The following is a 25,385-nucleotide window of genomic DNA, read 5'->3' as shown; positions in this document are numbered from 1 at the left end:
AAGCGCTCAGCAGATTATGTACTTTAAGAGGCAGAAGAGACAGAGGGAGGACCAGATGCAGCAGCATGTGGAGATACCAAACAAGGCTTCAGGGACACAGAGCTGATGGAGCTTTTTTTGTAGTCCTCATGCAGCTCTGAGTCAGACATGAAAGAACACAGAGAAGACAAGACGCACCGCAAGTAAAAGCCAGCAGCAGGGAAAGATTCAGTAATTAATGCTCTGTATTGTGTTTGTCACTGGAAACCCCAGACAGACTATCAACTCCTGCCCTGCTGTGATTTAACTGGAGATACCAATGTGTTTAGGTTATCGTTCCCTTTGTGCGGCAGTGCTAACTAAGTGGTTAAGACGTTGGACTACTGCTCGGAAGGTCGTGAGTTCAAATCACAGCCCTATCAAGCTGCCCCTGACCCTTAACCCTCAAATGCTCAGTTGTATAAGTGAGTCGCTCTGGATATGGGCGTCTACCATACGCCGTAAACGTAAATGTATACTTGAAACTGACCAGGTGTTAAAGTAATTCAACTAAAGAAAGTAATTCACAATGTTGAAAGTCATCCAAAATTAGCAGTGCATATACACCTCTTAAGAGCTCCTTTAATGAGGTTTTTTCCTCTATAAAATCTGTCTTCGACACTGAGAGCCAGGTGTACAACTGGAAGTGGTTTTCACCTGCTTGTAGATTTAATTATTCCAAATTCTTTGCGAAAAGCCTGGTGTGTTATTTAGAAAACTGTTGTACAAGCCTAAACGCACAATTTACGCACCATGCATGTAGCAACATGCAAAAAAAGTGTGATTACAGTTTCCGTTCGATCTATTAAACTCTGTCCCATAGTGGTTTTGTACGCCTCTTAAAACCTGGTCTAAATTAGCACTTTTTTTCTGGCGTTGAGCTTTATAGGCAGTGTTTCCTGGTGTTATTCATTATATGAAAACAGATATTTTTATGATAAAATGTGTAATAATTCTAGAACATTTTAGGACCTTGCCGAGATAACAATTTACGGTAAGTACGACTTTTAATAGTTCTTGTTCATTTTTGCTGCTTGGTCATAAACTTGGTCATAACAATTCCCATGTTGGTCCCAACATTCCCATTCTTATAGAAGTCGTGCAAGAAAAATAGAATAGAAAATAGCTAATGTACACAGCCGTCTGAATGAAAAATGATTATAGCACAACACTGTTGAATTTGCCAATCTGAAGAGTCCAGAAGGTGTTGATTAATCTTCTGTAACAGTAGCTCTGACATGACTGTGTTCCACAACGTTAAATGTGACATTAAACTGCTAAACAAGAATATCTTGTCATTCTTTAATTAACAGTAAAATATGTAATTGTTGGCAAATTAAAAAAAGATTAACTTCCTGTCGTCGATTGATTTTTCTAGCATCACAAAAATCGTGTTTTATTTCCGTACTTAGTAAATAAATCTTATATTAGCCACATTATTGCTCTTGGGTCTTTTTGTAATTTAAAAAAAAAAACAAAAAACTTTTTTCTTCTTACTGATTATTACCGATCTTGCGTTTCCTGAAATTGCGGCTTTAAAGTGCCACTTCATGCAGACTACATTTAATAGGTTAGTTCATTTTAGATCCAGTAGGAGCACATTCTGCAATCAGGTTGTGTTTTGTGATGCAACTTCATGTAAAAGTATCTGGCCATGAGAGACTTTGCAAGGATCCTTTATTACTGTGAGCTAATGAGCCTTTCAAGGTCTTTCTGATTATCTCAGCGTCTATGTAAACTTTGTGGAATTTTATTGCTCACTTTGGTTTTAGTGTTTCCACATGAAAATTGATTTCATTAAATGTTTAGATGTAACTTATTACTTTTATTTAGCAAGTGATGTGCAAATAATGTATTTTGTTTTTTATTACATTCTGCCAGGGTTGTCCTGGCAGTGTGGGCTATCCAGGGTTCAAAGGTGAAAAGGTGAGTGCTGGGTTTCTCTCTTATACCTGTTTAATGGTTGAAAAGTGAAGAGCAGTCCCTGGGGATATAGCTGATCCATCGCACTTAAAAGTTCATGGGCTTTTGGTCTGACCTTTTGTGACTTTTAAGGATCTTTAGGAACTGCTCTAGTCTGGTCTGTGCCAGAACCCAAATCCCAGCAGGAGATGGTTGCAGAGAAAATATATATATATATATATATACACACACACACACACACACACACACACACACACACACTGCATGCCATTCCATGCATTAAAAGTGTACAGCTGTTGCATAGCTGTCTTATAAATAATTAAAAAAGAACACTGTGATGATTTTTTTAGGGAAGAGTTGGACCAGAGGGTCGTCCTGGTCGGGTCGGAAACCCAGGGCCACCAGGACCACCAGGTCCACCCACTTTATATCTGTGGAGGAACACAGCAGAGGAGTGGGCTTACTTTCAGGTAATCATTTTACATTCTCCCTTCTGAATTTGTTATTTCTCATCACGTCAGTTCAGTGAGGTTGCGATTGTGTAGCGCAGGTTTGTATCCACCACAGTTTGTAGGTTAAAAAAAAAAAGGTGGTTAGCACGTTCGCCTCACATCTCCAGGGTCGGTGGTTCGATTCCCACCAAAGACATGCATGGTAGATTGGCATGTCCAAAGTGTCCGTAGTGTATGAATGGGTGTGTGAATGTGTATGTGATTGTGCCCTGCGATGGATTGGCACCCTGTCCAGGGTGTACCCCGCCTTGTGCCCCATGCTCCCTGGGATAGGCTCCAGGTTCCCCGTGACCCTGAAGAGGATAAGCAGTATAGAAGATGGATGGATGGATGGATGGATGGAAATACATGGAATCCTGCAACAAGATGTCAATCTAAAATATACAGTATAAGAACACACTGAAGTTTTCTCTCTCAAGAACTGTTTTTATAAACCACACCTGGCAGCGTTAGAACAAAAATGGCAAACACTGATCGAGAAATCTGGCAGTTATACTATAGTGTGTACGATACACTCTTACCCTGCATTCACTGTAGTGAATTAAACGTACTGCTTGTATTTTGCGTATTTCTCTTGTGGGCATGCAGCGACCGCTACTGTTTCCTATGCTTCTGGACGTGTAATGCTAATTTTTTTTTGTAGTTCCAATAAGAAACAGTAGCAGCCAAAACGTATAACCTATAGTCCACTATCTGATATATAAACAGCATTTTTTCAAATATGTCTTTAGGTTTGATTTACTGTACATGTTGCATCCTAGATTAATACAACCTTCATTAGCTAATTATCTGTACTACATGATCTCCGCTACTTCTTTTCAAGCTTTATTCTTCTTAGTAATGTCTTTATACACACTGACAGGTTTCATATGGTCTGAGGAATCATTCAAATCACGTTATCACTTTACCTACCTCGTTGTACCTCATTTGCATTGAATTGAGACAAATGTCACTTGTCGCTTGACGTTATCGCAGAAATTGTGGCGCCATATCAAGTCCGTAGATACAAATGAATGGACACTTATCTCTTTGTTGCTTGCTAGTGTAGGGTTAGAGGGTGAATCCAGTGTCCTAAAAGCTTGTTGGCTAATCCTTAAAGGTTTGTAGACCCTAGAACCGAGGGTTTCCCGTTTACACGGTTCTGAAAAAAGAAATACACGGAGACAAAATACGATAAAACAACCAAAAGACTGGTGAGCAGCATCCATCGAAATGACAGGTCACAGGATGTAGGTAAGGACTATGAACACTTTGCAAAGGGTCAGAGGTCAATCTCACAACCCAAATGCATACACTGTGCCTATTTAATGAAGCATATAATCCCATCAGTATGCCTCTCCCTTTCATGCCAGTCTCATTTTCTGCTAGCTGGAGAACATCTTGTCATAACTGAAAACTGAACCCTGCACTTTATGATCCATGCAAAATGTAGGATGTTTTATAGATTTCATACTGGTTTTTACGTTTGCCTGCGGGTCTGAAAAAGAAAATACTTCATAATAATGACAACCAGAATATCACATAGTAGAAGTGAGATAGTAGTAGAATAGTAGATCGATAGTAGAAGTCCACTGTGAAGATGGGAAAATTTCGCTCATGTGTAGTAAAAATGTCTGAATATTTTAATTTATTTATCCCGTTCTCCTTTTCCCAGCAAACATCATACTTCCAGCTGTTGTATGCAGGTTGGCCTGTAAGTATGCAGTACAGGCATTCACTTAACACTGTAACCCAAACACTGTCACCCATATGAAATATCAGTGACATTCTTAGCTAGGATGTTCTAGTGTGGTGTAAGAGATGTAGTATCTTACTAGTATCAGTGGAATATACACACTCTCTGACTGGTGTCTTCTTTGTGAGCCTGTAGAGAGAACTGGGTTTACGTGGGCCACAGGGAGAATTGGGAAAACCAGGCCCACAGGTGAGATGTTGACTCAGTACTATTTTTTAAATATTTACTGTAAGACAACACTATTTGTTAGGATCGCCAACCAAGTATATTTGATTTATCTGTTCCTCTTTTCATTCAGGGACCACCGGGTGATCCTGGAGAAAGAGGACCGTCAGGGCGCGTGGGAGATATGGTAATCCCCCGAGCTGTGTACATATGACACATAATCTCCTCTCACAGTCAGTCGAGAAGTCAGAAGACAGATTCGACAGACACGTAGATAAATAGAAGCTAGGGTCTACCGTCATTATCAGTTCAAGAGCTTAAAAGCCATCGCTTTAAGTTTTCTGATACAGGAAAGGCTTCAGGACTGAGGGCTTGTGCTTCGTGGTTGCTAGGTAACGCGACAAGCTGCATTTTTTCGTCTTATTAACATTAAGAGAGAGGACAAAGAGAGGCTGGTGAGGGAACGACTGTTTATAGCTGTTATAAGGTTAGTGATACCAGGAACGAACGTGTTTCTCCAGAAGCAGTAAGTTTTCCACGAGGGAGTCTTTAAGACAGAGGACAAGCTGTGTTTTTGGTCTTATTAACCTCAAGAGAGTGAAAAACCGTGAACAACTGTTAATAACTGCAACTATAGGGTTTATGCCTTTATGTAAGTGACAACAGAAACTAAATTGGTTCACTGATGTTCCAAAACATTAGATTGAACTATAAACAGATGAAAAAAAAAAAGTACCATGTGTCATTCATTAATAATTGTAAAAAATAAATAAATAAAATAAAATAAAAAGTATCATTGGCAGATTGAATTGGTGTAAGAGGAATAAAATGCATAAGCATAATGCATGCTGTTATAGGAAAATAATCAACTTTGGGGTGGTAATACTAACTCCAGTTTACATCAGGCTGCATAACTTGCAACTGGCGGTCATTTATTATTTCCTATAACCATATGCTCCAACATGTTTTTATTTTTATTTTTTAATTCATATAAAGGCAACATATTGGTTCGGGGAATAATCACAGCAACTGCATATGCTGTCTATTTTATAAAGCCTGCCTTCATTTTTAAATCTCACCAGCATGATTGTATTCATTCATTTCTAACCATGTTTCTACATAAACAATCATTTAAAAGCTGAGTTGCTATATGTTTGAAACACAAAAGGTACTAGACGCTCCACCCCTCATTACTCTTAAGCTTTAACCACATAAACATGAAGTGTGGTGTCTGAAAGCACCATTATGGTCTTTGCAGTGTTTGTGCCTTGGAAAGAGCTCACATGAGCTGCTACACAACGGGCCTGATGGCCTACTTAATGAAACGCAGTACCAGCAAAACAGAAGGAAGGCATTAACTTTCTGTTGTGCTGTTGTTGAGTCTACAAAAGTAATTTGTGAAATGAAACCGTTTGTAAACAGTGAATATGATGACGTGCATAGTAAAAAACTGTGAGGAAGGGTTTAGCCATGCTAGCTCGTTTATTCCAGCCGGCCTTAGCGTAGACCCTACACTTCCTCACTGCCGTTCCATGTATGTTTAGGTACATTAAATGCACTGGGTTATCACACCCTGTTTTTCACTCCAAATTCATAGAAATCCATCATTCTGAAGTCTTACACAAACAGGTGTGTATGCAGCCATATACATGTAGTTTCTCCTCACACAAATTAATCCTGACTTCTCGTGTATAAATGCTGCATATGCTGAAAATCAGCATCAAACCGTTTATAAACTATTTTCCATATACGCATAAGGATTTTTTTTTTTTTTTTAAATAAAAACGTAAACTGAATGTAGGAATATGTGAACCATCATGCATCGACTGCAGGTACATGCTGTAACTGGTGCGCACAATGTGGCAACTATTACTGGAGATTTTTTTTTACTTTTTGTGAAGATCGATGTACTCCATAATTATCAATAATAATATGCAAAACCCTGTCTTGAATTCATTTGTGGAGTGGAAAAATTGTCAGAGCAATGGTTGTGATGGTGCTTTTATGGTGCTAGGCCAAGGTGGAGGGAATTTTTTTTAAAATATAATTATGATAACTGGATTATGAGCCATTTTCATTACACAAGAGTCATCCTCTTGGAATTGTGTTCTGAATTGGAGCCAGCATTACAGATCATCTATACAAAGGATCATGTGTAGCACATGGTACACACTAAGTGTTTCATGCATTAAAATGAGGTTTTTAAAATGAAAATAATTGTATTTATAATTCTAATAATATTTTATTATATTATTATTTTCTTTAAAAATGTTTGTACTGTTTGTAACAACTACATTTTTCAAATGTTTTTATTTTTTTTTATTGTAGTGGAATAGCTATCTGTTCAAGTTCAAGTTAACTTTATTGCCATTCATCCACATACAAAGTATACAGCTGAACGAAAATACTACTACACTGTACCATTTCTTGTCACTGGGATGGTACCCTCAAGCGTACACCTTTTGGACCTTTAGTATATATCTTTTCCCTAGAAATGTGCATATAGTGTACCTTAAAAGCTTTCGTCTGCGACCCCAATTCCAAAAAAGTTGGGACAGTATGGAAAATGCTAATAAAAACAAAGAGGAGTGATTTGTAAATGTACTTTGACTTGTATTTAAACAAAAAAATATAATGACAAGGTATTTGATGTTTTACCTAATCAACTGCATAGTTGTTTTTTTTTTTAAGGTAAACACTTATTTTGAAATTGATGCACGTAACACCTTGCAAAAAAGTTGTGACAGGGGCAATTTGGGCTAATATCGATATGACAAGTTGAAATAAGGTCTAATCATAGTATATAAGGAGCCTCAAAAAAAGGCCTAGTCCTTCAAGAGCAAGGATGGTTCGAGGCTCGGCAATCTGCCAACAGATGCGACAGAGATTAGTCCAACACTTTGAGAATAGCATTCCCCAAAGACAAATCGAATCGGTAGGATTTTGCACATTTCACCTTCTACAGTGCACAGTATAATTAAAAGATTCAAGGAATCTGGTGCGTAAAGGGCAAGGCCGAAAACCACTTCTAAATGCGCATGAGCTCCGATCCCTCAGACGTCACGGTCTTAAAAACCGTCATGAGTCTGTAATGGATATCCTGAGATAGGCTCGGGAATACTTTGGTAAACCTTTGTCAGTCAACACCATTCGCCGCTGCATCCACATATGCAAGTTAAGGCTTTTCTATGCAACGCAGAAGCCGTACATCAACACTGTCCAGAAGCACCGCTGACTTCTCTGGGCTCTGTAAAAGTTCATTACATGGCCTCCCGAGAAAAGTTGTCGAGAGATCACAAGGTAAAATCATGACGATGCCACAGCCATCCGTGGGAGCAAAATTGGCCTCGCTCTCTGAGTGGGAGGAATTGCGTACTCACTCTCACCTGTGAATCACATCTGGGAGCTCATGTATGCAGAAGAGGGTAGATAGCGCTTTTCTCCTAGTGTGTTATACTGCCCTGAGATGCAGCTTGAGCAGCAGTTTGAAAAGTTGCTTCACATGTCCTTCATAAAATCTTTTTTAAAGGTTCATTATATCCACATTTCCCTGTGAAAGATAGACATATTAAAATACAAACGATAAGGGTACAGATTATTAACGTTATTTATTTCGTTATTTTTCTGAGAGCAGGATTCTATCATCCTAACCATTGCATAGAGTATTAATGAATCTATTTATCATGTTACAATGATCTTAGGACTATAGAACCTTTAAACGTCCAACCTTGAGTGGCAGAAGCAACAAATCCAAAAGGCATTTAGGTCTGACATTTCATTTTACTTTACTAACAGGAGTATTAAGGAGAGATATTATGATTTTTAAGTGCTATAAAGTCATTTTTTTTGTTTGTTTTTGTTTCTGCTACACTGCAGGGTGATCCTGGCCTGCCAGGTGTACCAGGTTTACCAGGGATTCCTGGGAAAGATGGAGAAAATGGCCTGAAAGGACAACAGGGGGCTCCTGGAATACCTGGCCCAAAGGTAGAGTAATGCCATGCTAACATGCTAACTAACAACATTAACACATTACCTTTAACACCTTACATTATATGTGTATTGAGTCTCTTTTATGGTTGCTCTCTTTTTTTTTTACCCTCAGGGCCCTCTTGGCTATAAAGGAGAATTTGGCTCACCTGGTGAAAAAGGAGATGAGGTAAGATGAGCTAAAAAATATATGCCTATTGGTATTGATCTAACATAGTGCTGATAAAACAAAGCAATGCTATTCTGTGCATAGGGACTTATTGGAGCAGAGGGTCCAAGTGGAGATGTAGGGGAACCTGGAGAGAAAGTAAGGTGTATTCTGAATAAGCCATTTTATATAGTTCGGAATAAGCCAACAACTACTCACTCATTCGAAGTAAAATGGCATGGTTAATAGTTTGGAGCTGTCCCCATCTAGTGGTTATATGAATTGCATTTTTCCAGTTGAATGGTGCTATGAAGTATTAGCATTTTCGTTGTGAAATATGAATGTAAAGTACTGTTCATTTGGTGTCATATCACACAATTGTTGCTCATTTAGGGATATAAAGGACTGCCTGGGCCGCCTGGTCCTACTGGCCTTCAAGTAAGTCTCTAATATCACTCTGACCTTACTAATGTCTTTATGGTAACATAATGCATGCTATAAGAGTAAAATGGTCTTTAATTGCAGGGGCCACATGGGATTAGAGGGATTGAGGGCCTTGAGGGCCCTCCAGGGACAGATGTAAGTAAAGCTAAACATTTCAATATGACACAGACTTGCACCATGGATTAAAGTTTCCATCACCACATCAGATTTCCTGCCCAGTGGAAAGTTTCAGTCATGAACAAAGATTTTGCTTTAATCCTCGTGGTTCAGTTTACAAAGTACAGCATGGCGTTATCTACATTTCAATAAATGCTTGCTTCCATCTCTTATCTGTTTTACAGGGGGATGATGGCTTCGATGGCCCACCAGGTCCGCAAGGTCCACCAGTAAGAAATCTAAACAATTAATAAATACTAGTATTCACAATTCTGTTGTAGTTACTTCTCATTGGATTATATATTAACACTTACATTTCATTTTAATTCAGCAAACACTTCATTCAAAGAATCTCTCTGGGATTTAAGCTCTCAGGACCAGATGTACTGTTCCTGGCTCAATTATGATGCCGTCGCTGAAAATCCTAGCATTTCCTGTACATTACTAGCATAAAAGCAGTTAATAAGTCATGCACCTGGAACATTCCAACTGTCCTCCCTCATCCATGTGTAATTGAGGATGGAGAACTTGAAGTGCAGATGATTATATTCTGTTTGATTTACTAAAGTTTGGGCAGTTACTTACGGCAATTACTCATGGCCAAAATCAGGGGAAAATTAGCAGCATGCAAGTTACTCAGAGCAGTATGGCTGGGGTTGCCAGGTGTGTGGTTCATAAAATTTAGGAACTCCACCTCAGTCTGCTTAAAGTGCGCTGCTTCATCAGCTTGTCCACTACCCCGTGCGTATGTTTTTAGAGAATAGTGCACATTAAGCAAAACATAGGCACAATTCAGTATGTGTATTAAATAAATTAATCCGTTAGAGACTGACAGCCAATAAATGTTGGTGGAACCCATACTGTTAGATTGGGATATTTTCTGTGATGAGTTTTGTACTTTATTCTCTTGCAAAAAAAAAAACCCAAACATTAACCAATGAGCTGTCACTGTGTCATTTTCTGTCCACTGATCATTTCACACTAGATAAATTTCCTATTTTGAAATATTTGTGTAGGGCCCTCCAGGCATCACAGGATTTATAGGTGCTCAGGGCGTAAATGGCTCACGGGTGAGTCTTCATATGATTATAAAACTCTTTATGATTCCTCCTGTTCATCCCATTCTGCAAGACATCAAGCACAGAGCTGTCTCGATAGTGTCTGACTGTGTCATTCTCTGCTTTGCTTAACAGGGGGAGCCTGGGCCTGCAGGAAGCACTGGCCCCCCAGGGCTCCAGGTATGTGATTACAATCACAATCCTCCACTTTTGAAAGAAACCTTCACTTGTAAAAGACTAATATCCATAGCACTTCTGTGCCTTTAACAGGGTGCTCAAGGATTGGATGGACAGATTGGGCCTCCAGGGCCACGGGGCCCACAGGTGAGACCCTGCTTTTTTATTATAACATCAGAGTCAGAAGACTGAATTCAGTTACTGAATTTAAAACTGCTATATTGGATCATTTTCCTCAATAAATAAGTGACCAAGTATAATATTTTTGTCTCATTTGTTTAATTGGGATCTCTTGGTCTACTTTTAGGACTTGTGTGAAAACCTGATGATGTTTTGGGTCATATTTATTCAGAGATATAGAACATTTTAAAGGGTTCACAAACTTTCAAGCACCACTGTCACAACAGTGGAGATACATACGGCCAGTGTGTTGCTACAAATCCATTCATGCCACAGTACATCCTCTCACCCCTTTATTTACCGTACGTTATTAACTTCAATAGTATTTGAAGTCAAGCGCGCACACCTACATGAAATGACACAACTTTTGCTAATCTACTTCTCTCTCTCCAGCTATCCCAAAATGAGGTGGAGGTGGGCTAGTTTGCAAACAAACGCAGCAGATACATGCATACCACAGAATGTCTCTGTATTGCTCACTGCTTGCTAGCTAAGGGTAGCTAGATTACAATTTGGCTAGTTCGACTTATTGCACATGCAGTCAGTCAGTCAGTGAATAAAAATGCCTCATCTAGGCTGGCCCACTAAGTGGTCTGGCAAAAAAATAGAAAAATAGATCAGGGGGATGAAAATGTGAACTGAATAAGTTGCTTTTTTTGCTTTGTTGTCAGTTGCAAAGTATATACGCTAGCCTATATAATAGCACCCGATGTAGCACATCGTATTTATTTGTACGACAAACTACAAGTAGTCTTATATTTTGGAACTGAAAATAAAGTCTGGAGCTTGAACAGGAAAAGTTCCAGAAGCGACTGAACTGGTTATGCTGTTTAGAGTTGTACAATTAAAGGACTATGCTCATGATTTTGTTAATTTGGTGTCATCTATAAAGAAAACCTGCCACAGGTTAATGGATAAGCTGATCAATGGTCACAGCTCACGTTATGTAGGTCTAGGTCTAGTAGGTCTAATTTTATTCTCATAATAAACATGCCATATAAAATTCAGTCCTCGGGATAAGTATTCAGTACTCGAGATAAGCAGTCTCTTCTGTGGGCAGTAAAAAAAAAAAAAAAAAAACACTCTGGATGCATTATTGTTTTACTGTGAAATTGAATCAAATTTGTGGCACTACAAATACCACAAAATGCTGTAATGGCAACGAATTTTGCTTGCAATGTTCGACATTTATTAGATTCACGAGATGAATATGACATATTTATAACATACCTACAGCTCTCTATTTCTCAAATATAAAGACCAGAGTCCAGTTTAGTGGTGCCACAGCAAAATAAGGAAAAAAGGACTGCGCTTTTATAAATCCAGACATAAACAGAGGATATGTGTTTGTATATGTTCACAGGGGCAACCCGGCAGAGAAGGCATACCTGGACCGAAAGGAGATCCTGTGAGCATATCCACCCTTTTTTTTCCCCTAAGAAATATCTTTTTGTATATTGTTTAACTTTAAAGATTTAAACATAGTGACAGTTGTACCAGGAAATCACATTGTAATAAAGTTGACTTCACGTCTTAATGCTGTTATTCTCTCAGATGCCTCTGTTTTGTGATTTTAATATTATAGTGGTTCAAGCGTATATTTAGACTGTATATCTGTGTTTTAGGGACCTGTTGGGCCCACAGGACTTCGGGGAGAGCCAGGATTTGAGGGCCCTATGGTAAATACTACAATATGTCTAATTCACTTTCATGTTTTCAAACAGACATTCCAGAGCCGACGCTGCAAACCGTATTATCCGGCTTTCCCTTTCCCTTTTGAGATCACATTTAATCCGACGTTAGGTCATTGCTATGAAAGTGCTGTATTTTTTGTTGACTATTGGAGAACACACATCCTTAAGTGATTTCCCAGCAGATGGCCACATTGTTACATATAAAAAGGCATCCAGTGAAACTGTAAAACATGATGTGACCATTTCTCCATGTGGTTCATATCCAACTTTGATAGCTTTCATTTGTGTCACTGATATGATATTGAGTGCCGGACCAGCTGTCATAGATTACCCTATTAGTGTGTTTTTAGATCTGGATAAAGTAAAATCATCACATCTACAAATGCTTTTTGAAGCCACACAAACAGAATGCCATCAGAGAAACCATGGAACTGCATACTGATGAGACGTGCTGTCCAAACAGCTCATTTGATTAGAACCAGACACGTAATCATTTGATAGTAATTGTGCCATTGTTTGTGCTTGTAACAGTCAAATCCATGAGAAATATTCTTGCTGTTTAACTGCCATATTTAATGGGCACGGTTATGTAGGTTTTTATGAGATTGCCTTTGGGAATTACAGTTTTTAATGACACAGAAATAGTTTGCTGTCACACATGCAGGATGATTTTCACATGCAGATCACGTTCAGTGTTCCTATAGGTACTATCCATGAATACTTACCTCGCACCTCCAGGGTTGAGGATTTGAATCCCGTTTCCATCCTGTGTGTGCGGAGCTTGTATGTTTTTGGGGGGTTTCCTCCCCAGTCCAAAGACATGCGTTGTAGTCTGACTGGCATTTTCAATTTATCCGTAGTGTGTGAATATGTGTGTGAGATTGTGCCCTGCGATGGTCTGGCCCCACATCCAAGGTGTCCCCCTTCTCGTGCCCTGAGTTCCTTGCGATAGGCTCCAGGCTCCCCCGTGACCCTGTGTAGGATAAGCAGTACGCAAAATGGATCCATGAATGGATTTTAATCTGCTTTTCTTTTTTTTTTTTACATCCAGTTCACAAAAGGAACTCTGTTAAAAGTATTGTTAATTATCAGTTTGTTTATCATTTACTAGACTCATTAAAATGAGTGCAAATTTAAGCACCTGGTATTATGTACAAACGAATCTGTATACGACATCAAAACAATCAGTGATTTGAGTGCAAATGATGAATCAGCTTCAGCTGCATGGAAACTAGCTTTCATATGATGTATATCCTCATATACATCCAATTTTCATGAACAAGCAGGAAACGAGCAGCAAGCTTGAACGTCAGAGAACACGTAGGCAGCATCAAGCAAGGAACATCCTTAATCGAGAAACGAGAAGAAGGGGCGAGGGTCAAAACCAGGACTGACAACAAACAAGTGAACACAGTGGGTAACAAACTAATGACAGATCAGAGTGGAGACAGGACCAAAACCAAAACAAAGACACGTGTCAAAACAAACAAAAGCACATGGAAAATGAATGATGAATGCAAGCAGCACGAAGCAGCAATATAATTATTAATGTCACATCTGGCATGCTTTAGTATTGATAGGACATTATATAATAACCTCAATAAGGAGTGATTTATCTAAACGCAGCTAAATGCATCTGTTACTCAGGTGATGGCCTAATGAGCGGATAACGATCAATGTCTGTACCTCTGTTTCACATTTACAAATTACTACAAAATTATAAATGTTGGCATTAATATCTTATTACCTATATTTTAGTACAAGTTTCTGCATATGCAATAGTGATTACCAATGTTATTTTTATTGTTATTACTTAAAAGCTACTACTCGCTTTACAAGCTGGACTTTTTTGATTTCATTGGTATGGATTTTGATTTTGGGGTTGTTAAAATGGTATGTTCAAACTTACACACGCTCTGACAGGTTTCTTATTTCTGAAGGTCTTAATTATGGTTAACATTCCCTCAAAATCATAACGCGTGTACACTGTCTTTCTTTATCACTACGCAGTTGAGAATCCGCATTTCGTATAATGAAACGTTGTCTCATTTCATTTTGTATCAGGGTGCATTAGGAACACACGGTCCAAAAGGATTTATAGGTGTTAGAGTAAGTGCATCTTTATTGTAACCCTTTTTCCTAATGGTTATTAAGGTTTTTTAAGCTTTGCCATTTCATTTCATTTACCATTTCATTACATACTAGGAGCTTCAGCATTAATGCATTTGAAACCATTTTGTCATTCAGTTCTATTGATTTATGTGCATGTCTCCTAATAACAACTTCCATTCTTTCTTTTAATGCTTTGTCTATCATATGAACTGTATAGGATGATATCATGTTGTTTACATATTTCTGATATGCTGAGCAGGGTAAGAGGGGACCTGAGGGAGACAAGGGTGAAGCCGGACCAAAAGGTGACAAAGTAAGTGCTAGTTCAGAAAGATTATGGTGTTGCTGTTTACTCAGTATTCATTTATTATATCAAAATGTAATATGTTGTGTGATCTGAAATACAGTTTTTATGGGGTCATGTGATGTGAAATATCATAATATCATTAAGATATTATGTCTGTTTAATTTTTACTAACCCAGGGGAGTAAAGGAGACCCAGGGATACAGGGTTCTCAGGGCGAACAGGGACCAACTGGTTTTCCAGGTTTTCCAGGGGTCAAAGGTCAGCCCGGTCCGAGAGGGATACAGGTACTGTAGATGTTTTTGTTTTTTGTTTTTTCTTTAAAAAAAAAAAATCACAATTAATGTATCTATATTGTAGCACATTAATCAGCATTATTTTATTCATCACTATTGTGTCTAATTAATTTGAACACTTTTTGCTATTTGTCTCTCTCTTAGGGAGAAGATGGAGATGTGGGTCCACAAGGCAAATCAGGAAAGGAGGGGCCGAAGGTCAGATGTCGACAATGCTATTAATATTTCCCTGTTGACTTCCCTGTTGTTTTAATGTATTCTAGACAGGAACCAATCAGATATACACAATTTTCCATTTCCAATAAATACACTGATCACTGTTTTCTTTGTTCTGTACTGTACATGAGGCTAATGTAGTTTACCGGTAATCTCATTCCAAATCTTTTCCATAATTACATGCCCAAATTGAAAACATATACTTGCTTCAAGTGACATCACTAAGCTATAATTGTGTAATACAGCAAACATAAATGTTCACTCCGCTCTTGAAGTCTTGCTCCTAGTATTCGCTTGTGACGTTACTAAGCCCGTTTCCTCTCTGTGTTGGTATTCCGGTTTGATGCTGCTCCATTTGATTAATGATTCCATCCTTGCCTTGTCTAGTCTGTTTGCTAATTGTCTGACCTGTACCTTTCATTTTTATTTCGTCTGCCTCAAGTGTTTCAATAAACCACTGCAATTACATCCAATTTGTATGTATGTGACACTAGTCCTGTTCAATTTCTTTGTTGATATACTTTTTAAAAATTAAATATTTTTATACTTATTCTCATAATAGTAACTAATAATAATAATAATAATAATAATAATAATGATAATAATAATAACAGAGTAGACCTTGGCTGTAAATGTGAAATCACCTCTGTGAGAACCCACCAGTGATGTCACACCATTCAATACTTTTATTAAGTATTCTGAATTTTTTTTCTTTCTGCATGCATGTATGAAATGCTGCACTGGGTCAAGGAAAAACCGTAAATATTTCCTTGTGTAGAGACGTTAAATTAAATGTGCTACTGACCTTGAGCGAATGGTAATTCTTTACACCACTTTAATTTTCAAGCTGACACTTTAATAACAGATAATGAACCTTCCTATTACAAATACACTTGCATGACCTGAAGAGGTGCAGCTCATGCACATGCATGAAGAAGGTTTGTAGAAATGTGTCTTGGAAATATTGATAAGGATTTGCAAATACATTTTTAAAAAAAATATTAAGATGAAAACTTGTTAAGATTGTTTGTTTGGATGTGTTTTCTTAATTATTCTAATTATTTGTCATAAAGGGCAACAAGGGACCGGAGGGTCATCAAGGAATGCCAGGACCAAGGGGACCAATGGTAGGACAACATTATTTTTAAATCTGTTTTAAGCATGTCAACACTTAGAATTGATAATCAGCAGTAAAATATTTTAGAAGTGCTGGTTAATGGTTGCTTGACTGATTGCCATGATGTGTATCTGCCTCTACTTCAGGGTCGTACAGGACAAAGAGGTCACGCTGGAATGCCTGGATCTCCGGTGAGATTATATTTTTACACAGACAATACCAGAGCCTAAAGTGCGAAATTTTCAGAATGTCGGATTTGTTTTGTTTTGATATTTCAGGGATTTCCAGGTCCTCAAGGAGGAATCGGGGCTGAAGGAAAGCCTGGTACACAGGTTCCCATTCTATATTCTCATACCATGATTACTGTTTACTGCTCGTTTCCCTGTTGAAACGGAGCGTAGTTGGTGGGAGCAAGCGGCTGCTGTGCGTATAGAGTTTATACAAGGATTTAAGTTTGAGCAATTCTCCAATAACATTTTAACATAACATTAGTAACGTGTCATTTCTGCTTTTTAAACAGTGCTGCATGATGATAATTTTATACTTTCACTCCCAGTAAATTAGAAGGCTTTTGTGAGAATTTGCCACACAATATGTCATACTAAAATGGTTTTGGGCTGTAACTACATTAAAGAAATCTATGTTATGCCGTTTAAGTCTGATAAATTGTGGACACAATAAACTGTTGGCGCACATTGGGGGGGGGGGGACAAAATAATAAGATGTGCTAGTGCTTTTTATTTTATAAGCTGCCAAATAATGAAGGTGTAAATTGTATTACCTTTGATAGCATTGAACAAAAAAAAAAAAAAAAACACACATTTCCTTTTTTTTCCCTTTCATTCAGGTGTAAAGGCAAGTGCTTATGTTTAAAGGCTGTGGTCTAGATTCTAATGAAAAACTCCATCTTGGATGCTTCTACTCAAGAAAAATCTGGCCAACTCGGAAGCATGAACTAAACACAGCTGATTTTATTTATTTATTTATTTATTTATTTATTTACTTATTTATTTATCTGAATGGGGAGCCCACATTGCAAAAAGTGACATCTTAGCAAGTGTACATATCTTGAATATAGTCGCATTTATCTTTATAATATTTCCTATTATAAGTTTACAACAAGTATATCATTATTAAACCGATTTCTAGACATTTTTACACATTTCAAGCTTGAAATAGTCTTGCTCTATTGGCAGATAATTTAGCTAATGTTACGCATTTATTTCTAGACAGAAGCTAAATTATTTGCTAAAAAAAAAATATGGCAATTTAAAAGCTTGAAATGAGTAAAACAAAATGTCAAGGAATAGGTCTAATAATCTTATATTTGGTTTATTGTAATCTTATAGTAGTTAATGCTAGATCAATTTGAACTATATTAAGATATTTTCACTTTCTAAGATGTATTATTTTGCATAGTTACATAACCTGAATCTGAATATGCGGAATGTTCTTCACATAAATATTGGCATAACTTTTGGACTTAATTTAAGCTCAATCTGAACATGACCCTATACACAGTATGTAAACCGCTAATATCTCGAAGCTTGGTAAATGAGTATTTATTTTTCAGATGTTTATATTAACATTTATAATGCATATTTCTGTATATTAATGTTAGATTGCTGAAACTCCAAGGTTTCTGCAAAACCCCTGTTATACACTAGAGCCTGAATATATTTCTCTTTCATTCAGTTTAGCTGTTTCATTGCTTAATATTTTTTTCTGTATTTCAGGGACTTCAAGGCGCTACTGGTAACCCAGGGGAAAAAGGACTAACGGTGAATACAGTTCTTTCAGAAATAAAGCCTCAGACAGTGATCTAAAAGCAGTTTCTTTTTATGTACTATACAGTTTTATGTTTTCTTTATTCTTTGGCGCCTACCACTGAGCTCTAGATGTTATTTGACAGCACTATGGTGCTGAAATAAGCTCTTGTTGGCAAACTGGCGATCATGTTTAGATGTTTTATAGTGGATGTGATATGTGTGTTATAGTTTCATTAAAAAAAAGCTTCTCCAAACACATTCTTTTGAAGGATTTTTACACATATATTTGTAGTAATATGTATTCTCTTTTTTCCTTCTTGTTCATCCAGGGCTTCCATGGCATCGCTGGGGAGCCTGGTATGGATGGACCAACAGGACATCCTGTGAGCTTCCTTTTATCTTAAAACCATGCTTTTTTTTTCTTTTCTTTCTAAAATAGCTTAAGAACTATATTAGTAGTGCAGGTACCCCATCTCATTTAGTCTCCAATTTAATAAGAATATCAATCAAAGCAGCTAATTGGCATGAAATGTTAATTTGTTTGAAAGCTGATTTACACAGAAGCCGATTTACATTTGGGTTAGCAGTTTTAAGCTCTGTGTACACATGCTCTGCTCACTCATAGATAATAAAATATTTATGAAACTAAATCTGACCCATAATAATTTGTTTATCTTAAACTTGACTAATTTTGCAGAGTGTTTTATCACAAACGTACATGACATTTTGAACCATAATAATTGCCATGTTAAAATCATCTTCAGCTGACTGAAATTATTCAGTGTCTCAGTATCTTAACTTGAACTTAAACAGTGTCTTTGACCTATAGTACATTCAAGTCCATTAACCCATTTTTTTTACACAACATATGGATTATGTTTGCACAACACACCCACAAAAATACCCAAGTCTGTGGAGAGGATTCCATGCCAGAGGGAAAATCAATCACAAACTGTATTGCTCTTGTGATGTGCAAGATGTCATTTATTATATGTGGACATTTGCTGAAAAGCAAAACCTTCATTGCACTGCTCTTGCATTGCTTGATCTCTTTCATGAAAAATAAATCACCAAGCGATTGTTTTTTTAGGAACAAAATGTGATACACCTTTAAAAGCTATTGTGTTTAATATAGGAAAGCCATTACAGCAGTGATTATTGGTGACAGATGGAATTGGCTCAGTTTATTTTCCATTCTTTGTGGTGAAGGAACACTATTAAGATCATTGTTGTCTGATGTTTTTCTTATCGTGGACAGAGCATCAAAGATTTTAGCAAGTTCTAGAAATTTCTGCAGGTCGTTGCTGTTACATTTGGGTTCTTCTTAGGATTGTTCACCATTGCTTGTTGCACTCTTGATACACATTTCTTCTTCTAAGATCCTCTGAAATGTGTAGTAATCGAAGCATGGTTTATATATGCTAATCTTTCTTGAGAGGACAATTCAACAATGAATACACCATGTAAATTTACTTACAATTGTACCTATATACCAATACTATTCCATTCACAGGGTCCACCTGGACGAGAAGGATCCATGGGCAGTCCAGGTCCGCCAGGAGAGAAGGTAATTGTGTTCATGTTTATTTGCTTGTTTTAGACCTTTTCTTTGTTAGGTGAGTACTAGGCTATAATTTATCTTTGTTATTTTCTCAGGGTTTCTCTGGAAAGCCAGGAAGAGTGGGACCTCAGGGTCCTGTTGGCATGTATGTAAGTGATGCTTCTGCAGGGGTTTCCGAGGAAGTGGGGCTTTTCAATAAACAATGTTTGGATGTAAGACAAAGCAAAGTGGGAATTGTAGCCCTCTGCGTTTTCTACTCATATTAATTATCATGCATGTCTATAGTCATCGAGAAATGAACTTTGTTGTCAGGTTTATTAGGTATATCTGCTTGTTAATTCAAATAGCCTTCAGTTTTTAACAGAAAATATGCTAATCAGTATTTACAGCAAGTAGGCAAGGTTAAAGGGGCTATTTTTTGCTTAACCATACATTACAAAGGAATGGATGAGACCTGGGAGAAAATTGATCATGCAGTGATTGCGGATGCTAGAGTGGACGGTTCTCTGGAGTTTATAGAGAGAGAGAAAACAGCTACAGTATAGTGGGTATATAAAAATGGATAATATGACATGTTTCCCAGATTTAGATAAATGTAGATGGTAAAGTTGAGGTTTAGCATAAAGATCCAGTGATCTGTCCTGCTTTGTGTCATTAGTATATACTGGTGGTGGTTTTGAACTGGGGAATTTAAGGCCCTGTCACTCCAGGTCAGTTGTCAGCCATTTAAACTTCAGCCACTTGATTGGCTTTTCAGAGAAATGGCCCTTGACATGCTGTTTAATACAGCAGTAGGCAATTTATTTGGAGATAGGAGACCCAACTGTATTTAATACCGAATACAGTACATTTAGTCTGTCTTTGCTTATATCAGCTCCTATGATATAATATCTTAAGACACCTGTATCTCAAGAGAACTGTTTTTCTGCTCTTCAAGGGTTTCCCAGGAAGCACAGGCACACGAGGAAGACCAGGACACGTGGGAGAACAGGTGATTGCAATATCATTCGCATGATATTTTTACATAATATTCACACGTTACTTGTGAATTTTTGGAATTATACCAAAAAAATGTAATCAAACAATTTACTTGATAGGGAGAACCTGGAGTGAAAGGACCCCCAGGACCCAGTGGAAAGCCTGGACCTTCAGTAAGTGTTCTGTTTAATATAATATTTATTTTGTGTAGGAGAATCTGCTCTAAAGAGTGATATATAGTGCATACATGGACATGTGTGACCCATTTTGTTTCTGTTTTAAGGGACCAACCGGCCCAGCTGGGGAGAGAGGACCTCCAGGACTACAAGTGAGATTCCTCATTATACATAACATAACATAATCACAACAGAGCCTACAGTGTGGTTTAATGCTTTAGAATGCCCATGAAGAACTGCTTGTTTGTAATGCTATCATAGTTTACTTCTTCTATATTCTCATTACTCATGGCATCTCCTCAGGGAAGACAGGGCGATCCTGGACCTCAAGGAATAGATGGAGCACGTGTAAGTCAGATTTTATGGACTATTTTCCTTTCCTTTTGCTTAAATTACCTAGCTCACCATAATGTTTTCCCATCGGTTTTTTTTTTCTTCAATATGATCAGTGTACCCATTTTTCTACATTAAAAACATACATGAAATAAAAATAAATAATTCAATTTATACCAAAGTCTTTACATTTTCAGAAAGTGGCAAAGAGAATAATGCTCCTCTGTCTGAAAAGGTTGGGAGAAATACACGACTTCAGTCCTCATAAAGTCTTTAAATATAGCCTTCAGTTCTCTGAAATTTCATAAAGGATACTTGAAAATAGACCAGCCGTTAGTAACAACTTGTGTCTTTAACTTAGCGGCCAAGATTTATTACTAGGGTGAACAAACTAGATCGTTCACTTGGCCCAAGACTCTTCATTCGTTGGTTTTTAAAAATGCAAGAGCCATATTTATCATCCTCATTCTGATAAGACACCTGTTTTGTGTTATTACAATGACAAATAACGTGTCTTTGCATGCTTGATTCCATCATTTGTGTACTCACAGTGCACTGTCCATGGTGCTGAAGGAGTTGCTGATTCAAGCGCTGCTGTTCTGGCACTTTGGGGTCAGTGATACCACTGTGTCAGAGAACACAATTGAGTATTAACAGGCTTACAGAGAATTTGAAACAGTTGTCATGGCAAACAGAAATCATCTCATTGGAGCACAAATGACCACAAAATGCGAGAACAGCAACACTTGAATCAGCAGCTCCACAATGTGCCTAATTTAGCAAGCTGGATACAAATAAATGTATTCATAAATCACTCAGAAGAGACATTTGCCCAAGAAATGTGTTATTCGTGAATACCCAGTTTGGGAAATGTTCATATCTTATGAGAGCCCCTGAGTTTGTGTAAATATATGTATATGTAGGGAACCTCACTAATGTAAACCTCAAATGATAGACTTCAAATTGTATAATTGCTGAGTTACTGCAATTGTTTATAATGACTACATTGTCAGGTTTAAACTACTTATTTATTATTATGTATGTCAGCTGTGTCATGAATGCAGTTGGTAATGTACAGGTGATTACGATTGGCAATTACAAACATACGCATGTTTCCTCCAGCCTCCCAAAAACATGGCAGTAGATGGATTGGAAATCTTGTGGCAATGCCACAATTAAATCAACAAAGCAATGTATATATCGATCGAACACTGGGTGTGAGGTCTGAATACACTCGGGATGGGACTCCAGAATATCACAGGGTACCATGCACACACGCAATCACACACTTATTCATGCTTAGGGGCAAATTATCTTTGCCAGTCCACCTACTGCCATGGTTTTGGGTGGTGGGAGGAAACTGCTGTACCTGGAGGAAGCAGAGATGCTGGATCTGTGAAGAACCACCACCACATTTCTTCGCTGAGCAAACACAATTTAAGCATGCTTGTCTCATAGACCAGTGGGACTTATTATCCATAAAATATTGGTATACATTGCTTTCTCTATTGCAGGGTCCTCCAGGGCTGAAGGGAGCTGATGGGATGATGGGGAGACCAGGGCCTGATGGCAGTAAAGGAGTTCCAGGAGATCCAGGCCCAAGAGGGCCTCCAGGTATCCCAGTAAGTCTTGCACTCATGCAACAATGGAAAATCTATATAAATTTCATCATGGACATCATAAGTGATGGTGTGTGGCCATAGTTTATTTGTGTGTTTAATAGTGTACGTGCTGAAAGTGTTGCATTAATTTCCCCAGGGATCTCAAGGTGAAAATGGGTTGCCTGGACCAGCTGGGGAGAGAGGAGAGAAGGTGAGATTACAAAGAGCTGAAGTTCTATTAATCCTGCTGATTGAATCACTTACATGAGAATCTGTGTGAACCACCAGGGAATACTGGGTCCGCTTGGTGAAATGGGGCCTTCTGGACTTGAAGGTGAACAGGTCAGATTAACAGCTATTACAGTATTTACAAAAAATTGGGGATTTTGTTGCCATATTTTAGTAATTATGTAGTTTTGCTTTCCTTAGGGTCCACCAGGCCTAGGTGGACCAGAGGGGCCATTGGGGAGAAAAGGGGATCAGGTCAGGTGATAAATATTGCTTTGCAAAATGGATTAAACATAAATGTACTACAGAAATATTGGAATTTGAGGATCCTGGTTGTTCTTGTTTATTCGTAGGGAGAACGAGGCCTCTGTGGTAACATTGGTCCTCAGGGACAGAAAGGAGACAGTGGTCCACAGGGTACAAAAGGTCTGCAGGGTCCACCTGGACCACTGGGTAAAGAGGTGAATGTTTGTTTGTTTGTTTGTTTGTTTTTCCCAGCACACCGTATCATCATGGTCTGTGTGAATACCAAATACTGTAATACTATACAAGCAAATTTTTGATGGCTGTAATCATGTCTCAATCAAGGGAGATGTTGGGAAACCTGGAGATCCTGGTGACCCTGGGTCTAAAGGGGAAAAGGTGAGCCATTTTTTTTTAAATAATATAATAACCACATAATTTGTATCATCTGTTCTAAAAAAAATATCTGACACTCAATACATATTAAGGCCTTTGGGATTGGTGTTTTTGGGGTTTTTTTTCAGGGTGAAAGAGGCCCACAGGGGATTACTGGTTTAGAAGGGCCCTGGGGAGCTGTAGGGGAAAGAGGAGAGAGGGGACCAAAAGGGGACAAGGGCAACATTGGCCTTCTGGTGAGAGCAAAAATACTGTAGATGTGCTTGTTTATCTGCAGAAAAGGTGTTTTATGTTTATAAGAAGATAACTCTGTCCATCCTATCCTCAGGGTGAGCCAGGTCTTATGGGTGGAATTGGATTGGCTGGGTTGAAAGGACTCCCCGTGAGTGGATTTCTTATTTATTTATTTATTTATTTATTTAATTTGCATAAATTAGGATTGTTTTGAAACAATGAGATTCATACTTAACAACGTTGTTAAAGTTGATCTTAACAAACTAATAATTTTTTTCTTTTCTTTTTTTTTTTTTTTGTACCAAGGGTGAAGTGGGACCACCAGGGCCAGTAGGGGCAAATGGTCCACCAGGGGAAAAGGTACTAAATTTATTTGACAGCTTTGCATTCAGCCCTGAAATCTATGTACTCTGCTGTCAGGAAACTCCAATGTACATTAAGTCGATGATGCCATAAAAATGTGCTGCTGCAGCTTTAATGTGCACAAAACTAAATCATACCCTTTGTGGGGGAAAAAAAGTATTGAGTGGTGAAGACACTTTTTGTTGGTCCTTTGTACATTTGGTGTGTATATTTCACTTATATGAAAATATATGCAGTGTACCTTCAGCTCATTTCATGAACATAATTAGACCTCAAGGACCACTGATGTAACTTTTATGTACGTTTCTACTGTCTGTACCTTTAGAAGAAAAATGTACCTGAACAGGACTTTAGATAATGAAGCACCTCATGAACCTGGCTTGTAACACACTTACTCAAACAGTCACTCGCTCATTCAGTCAGTCAGTCAGACACTCGGTCACTCAGTCACAGTCGGTCAGTGACTCACTCACTCTGTCATTCACTTAGTCACTCACACATTTACTCACCTACTGACTCAGTGAGTCATTCACCCAGGCAGTCAGTAATTCACTCAGACCACTGGTTCAATTATTCACCTATTCACTTAATCACTGAATTAAACAGTTATTCCCTCAGCCACTCACTCAGTCAGTCACTCACTTAGTCAGTCAGTCACTCACTTACTCACTTACAGTCAGTCACTTACTCATTCACATTTATCGGGTTAAATTCTCCATAGAGGAAACTTCTACTCTAGTGGATATTATTTATTTGACCATTACTGGCAACAGCATATGCATGTCTTTAGGTTTGAATTAATTTTGAACGATCCCAGTGATTTACTGCACTCATTAACCAAACTTTACAGATTTAAAGCTGCCAATTATCTATAAACAGATATATAAAACAGTATTTAGGGCAGTCACCATAAATATTCAGTCCAAACCAAAAATAGCACCAGAGTGCTCTATATGAGAAGTGTGTAGCATCAGTGACACAGTGTCCTTGTTATGACAGGGTGTCCTGTAATTTTATAGCCCAAGCACTTCAATATTTTGCAGTAGGGCAATAAAACATCATGATGATAGCAAGTCAGCATAGTTTACTGTTGCATGCCTTCCATGCATGCAATGTGTTTTTCTGATCACTACAAAATTATGAGATGAGACATTTTCTATAAGAGGTAATATATAATATAACCTAGACTACTCAAATTCTGTTTAGTGCATTCATATAAAAACGCACCTAGAGAAGCACCTAGGGTTGTGCTATTAATTAT

At 37.9% G+C, this 25,385-nt stretch overlaps 3 protein-coding genes across 3 annotated transcripts; all 3 read left to right on the top strand.

Annotated features, from left to right (window-relative positions):
- The first annotated feature begins 4,268 nt into the window (after nt 1–4,268).
- Nucleotides 4,269–9,980, top strand: LOC128622830 (complement C1q subcomponent subunit C-like). The gene is made up of 6 exons (XM_053649587.1): nt 4,269–4,377; nt 4,487–4,540; nt 8,230–8,337; nt 8,456–8,509; nt 8,594–8,647; nt 8,882–9,980. The coding sequence occupies exons 2-6, from the start codon at nt 4,538–4,540 to the stop codon at nt 8,936–8,938; spliced, it is 276 nt and encodes a 91-aa protein (XP_053505562.1). The 5' UTR covers nt 4,269–4,377; nt 4,487–4,537; the 3' UTR covers nt 8,939–9,980.
- A 4,563-nt stretch (nt 9,981–14,543) lies between these two features.
- Nucleotides 14,544–19,945, top strand: LOC128622885 (collagen alpha-1(IV) chain-like). Its single transcript, XM_053649675.1, has 10 exons — nt 14,544–14,622; nt 14,793–14,900; nt 15,054–15,107; nt 16,199–16,252; nt 16,389–16,433; nt 16,521–16,566; nt 17,979–18,023; nt 18,341–18,394; nt 19,525–19,578; nt 19,668–19,945. The coding sequence occupies exons 1-10, from the start codon at nt 14,558–14,560 to the stop codon at nt 19,836–19,838; spliced, it is 696 nt and encodes a 231-aa protein (XP_053505650.1). The 5' UTR covers nt 14,544–14,557; the 3' UTR covers nt 19,839–19,945.
- A 388-nt stretch (nt 19,946–20,333) lies between these two features.
- On the top strand, nt 20,334–25,032 carry LOC128622672 (collagen alpha-1(I) chain-like). The gene is made up of 12 exons (XM_053649367.1): nt 20,334–20,363; nt 20,510–20,563; nt 20,670–20,723; nt 20,834–20,878; nt 21,030–21,074; nt 22,574–22,681; nt 22,818–22,871; nt 22,949–23,002; nt 23,090–23,148; nt 23,242–23,349; nt 23,477–23,530; nt 23,656–25,032. The coding sequence occupies exons 1-12, from the start codon at nt 20,334–20,336 to the stop codon at nt 23,687–23,689; spliced, it is 699 nt and encodes a 232-aa protein (XP_053505342.1). The 3' UTR covers nt 23,690–25,032.
- Nucleotides 25,033–25,385: the final 353 nt, after the last annotated feature.

This window comes from Ictalurus furcatus, chromosome 18 (genome assembly GCF_023375685.1).
Source record: "Ictalurus furcatus strain D&B chromosome 18, Billie_1.0, whole genome shotgun sequence".
NCBI classification, from domain to species: domain Eukaryota; kingdom Metazoa; phylum Chordata; class Actinopteri; order Siluriformes; family Ictaluridae; genus Ictalurus; species Ictalurus furcatus.
This window is presented reverse-complemented; position numbering and strand designations above follow the sequence as displayed.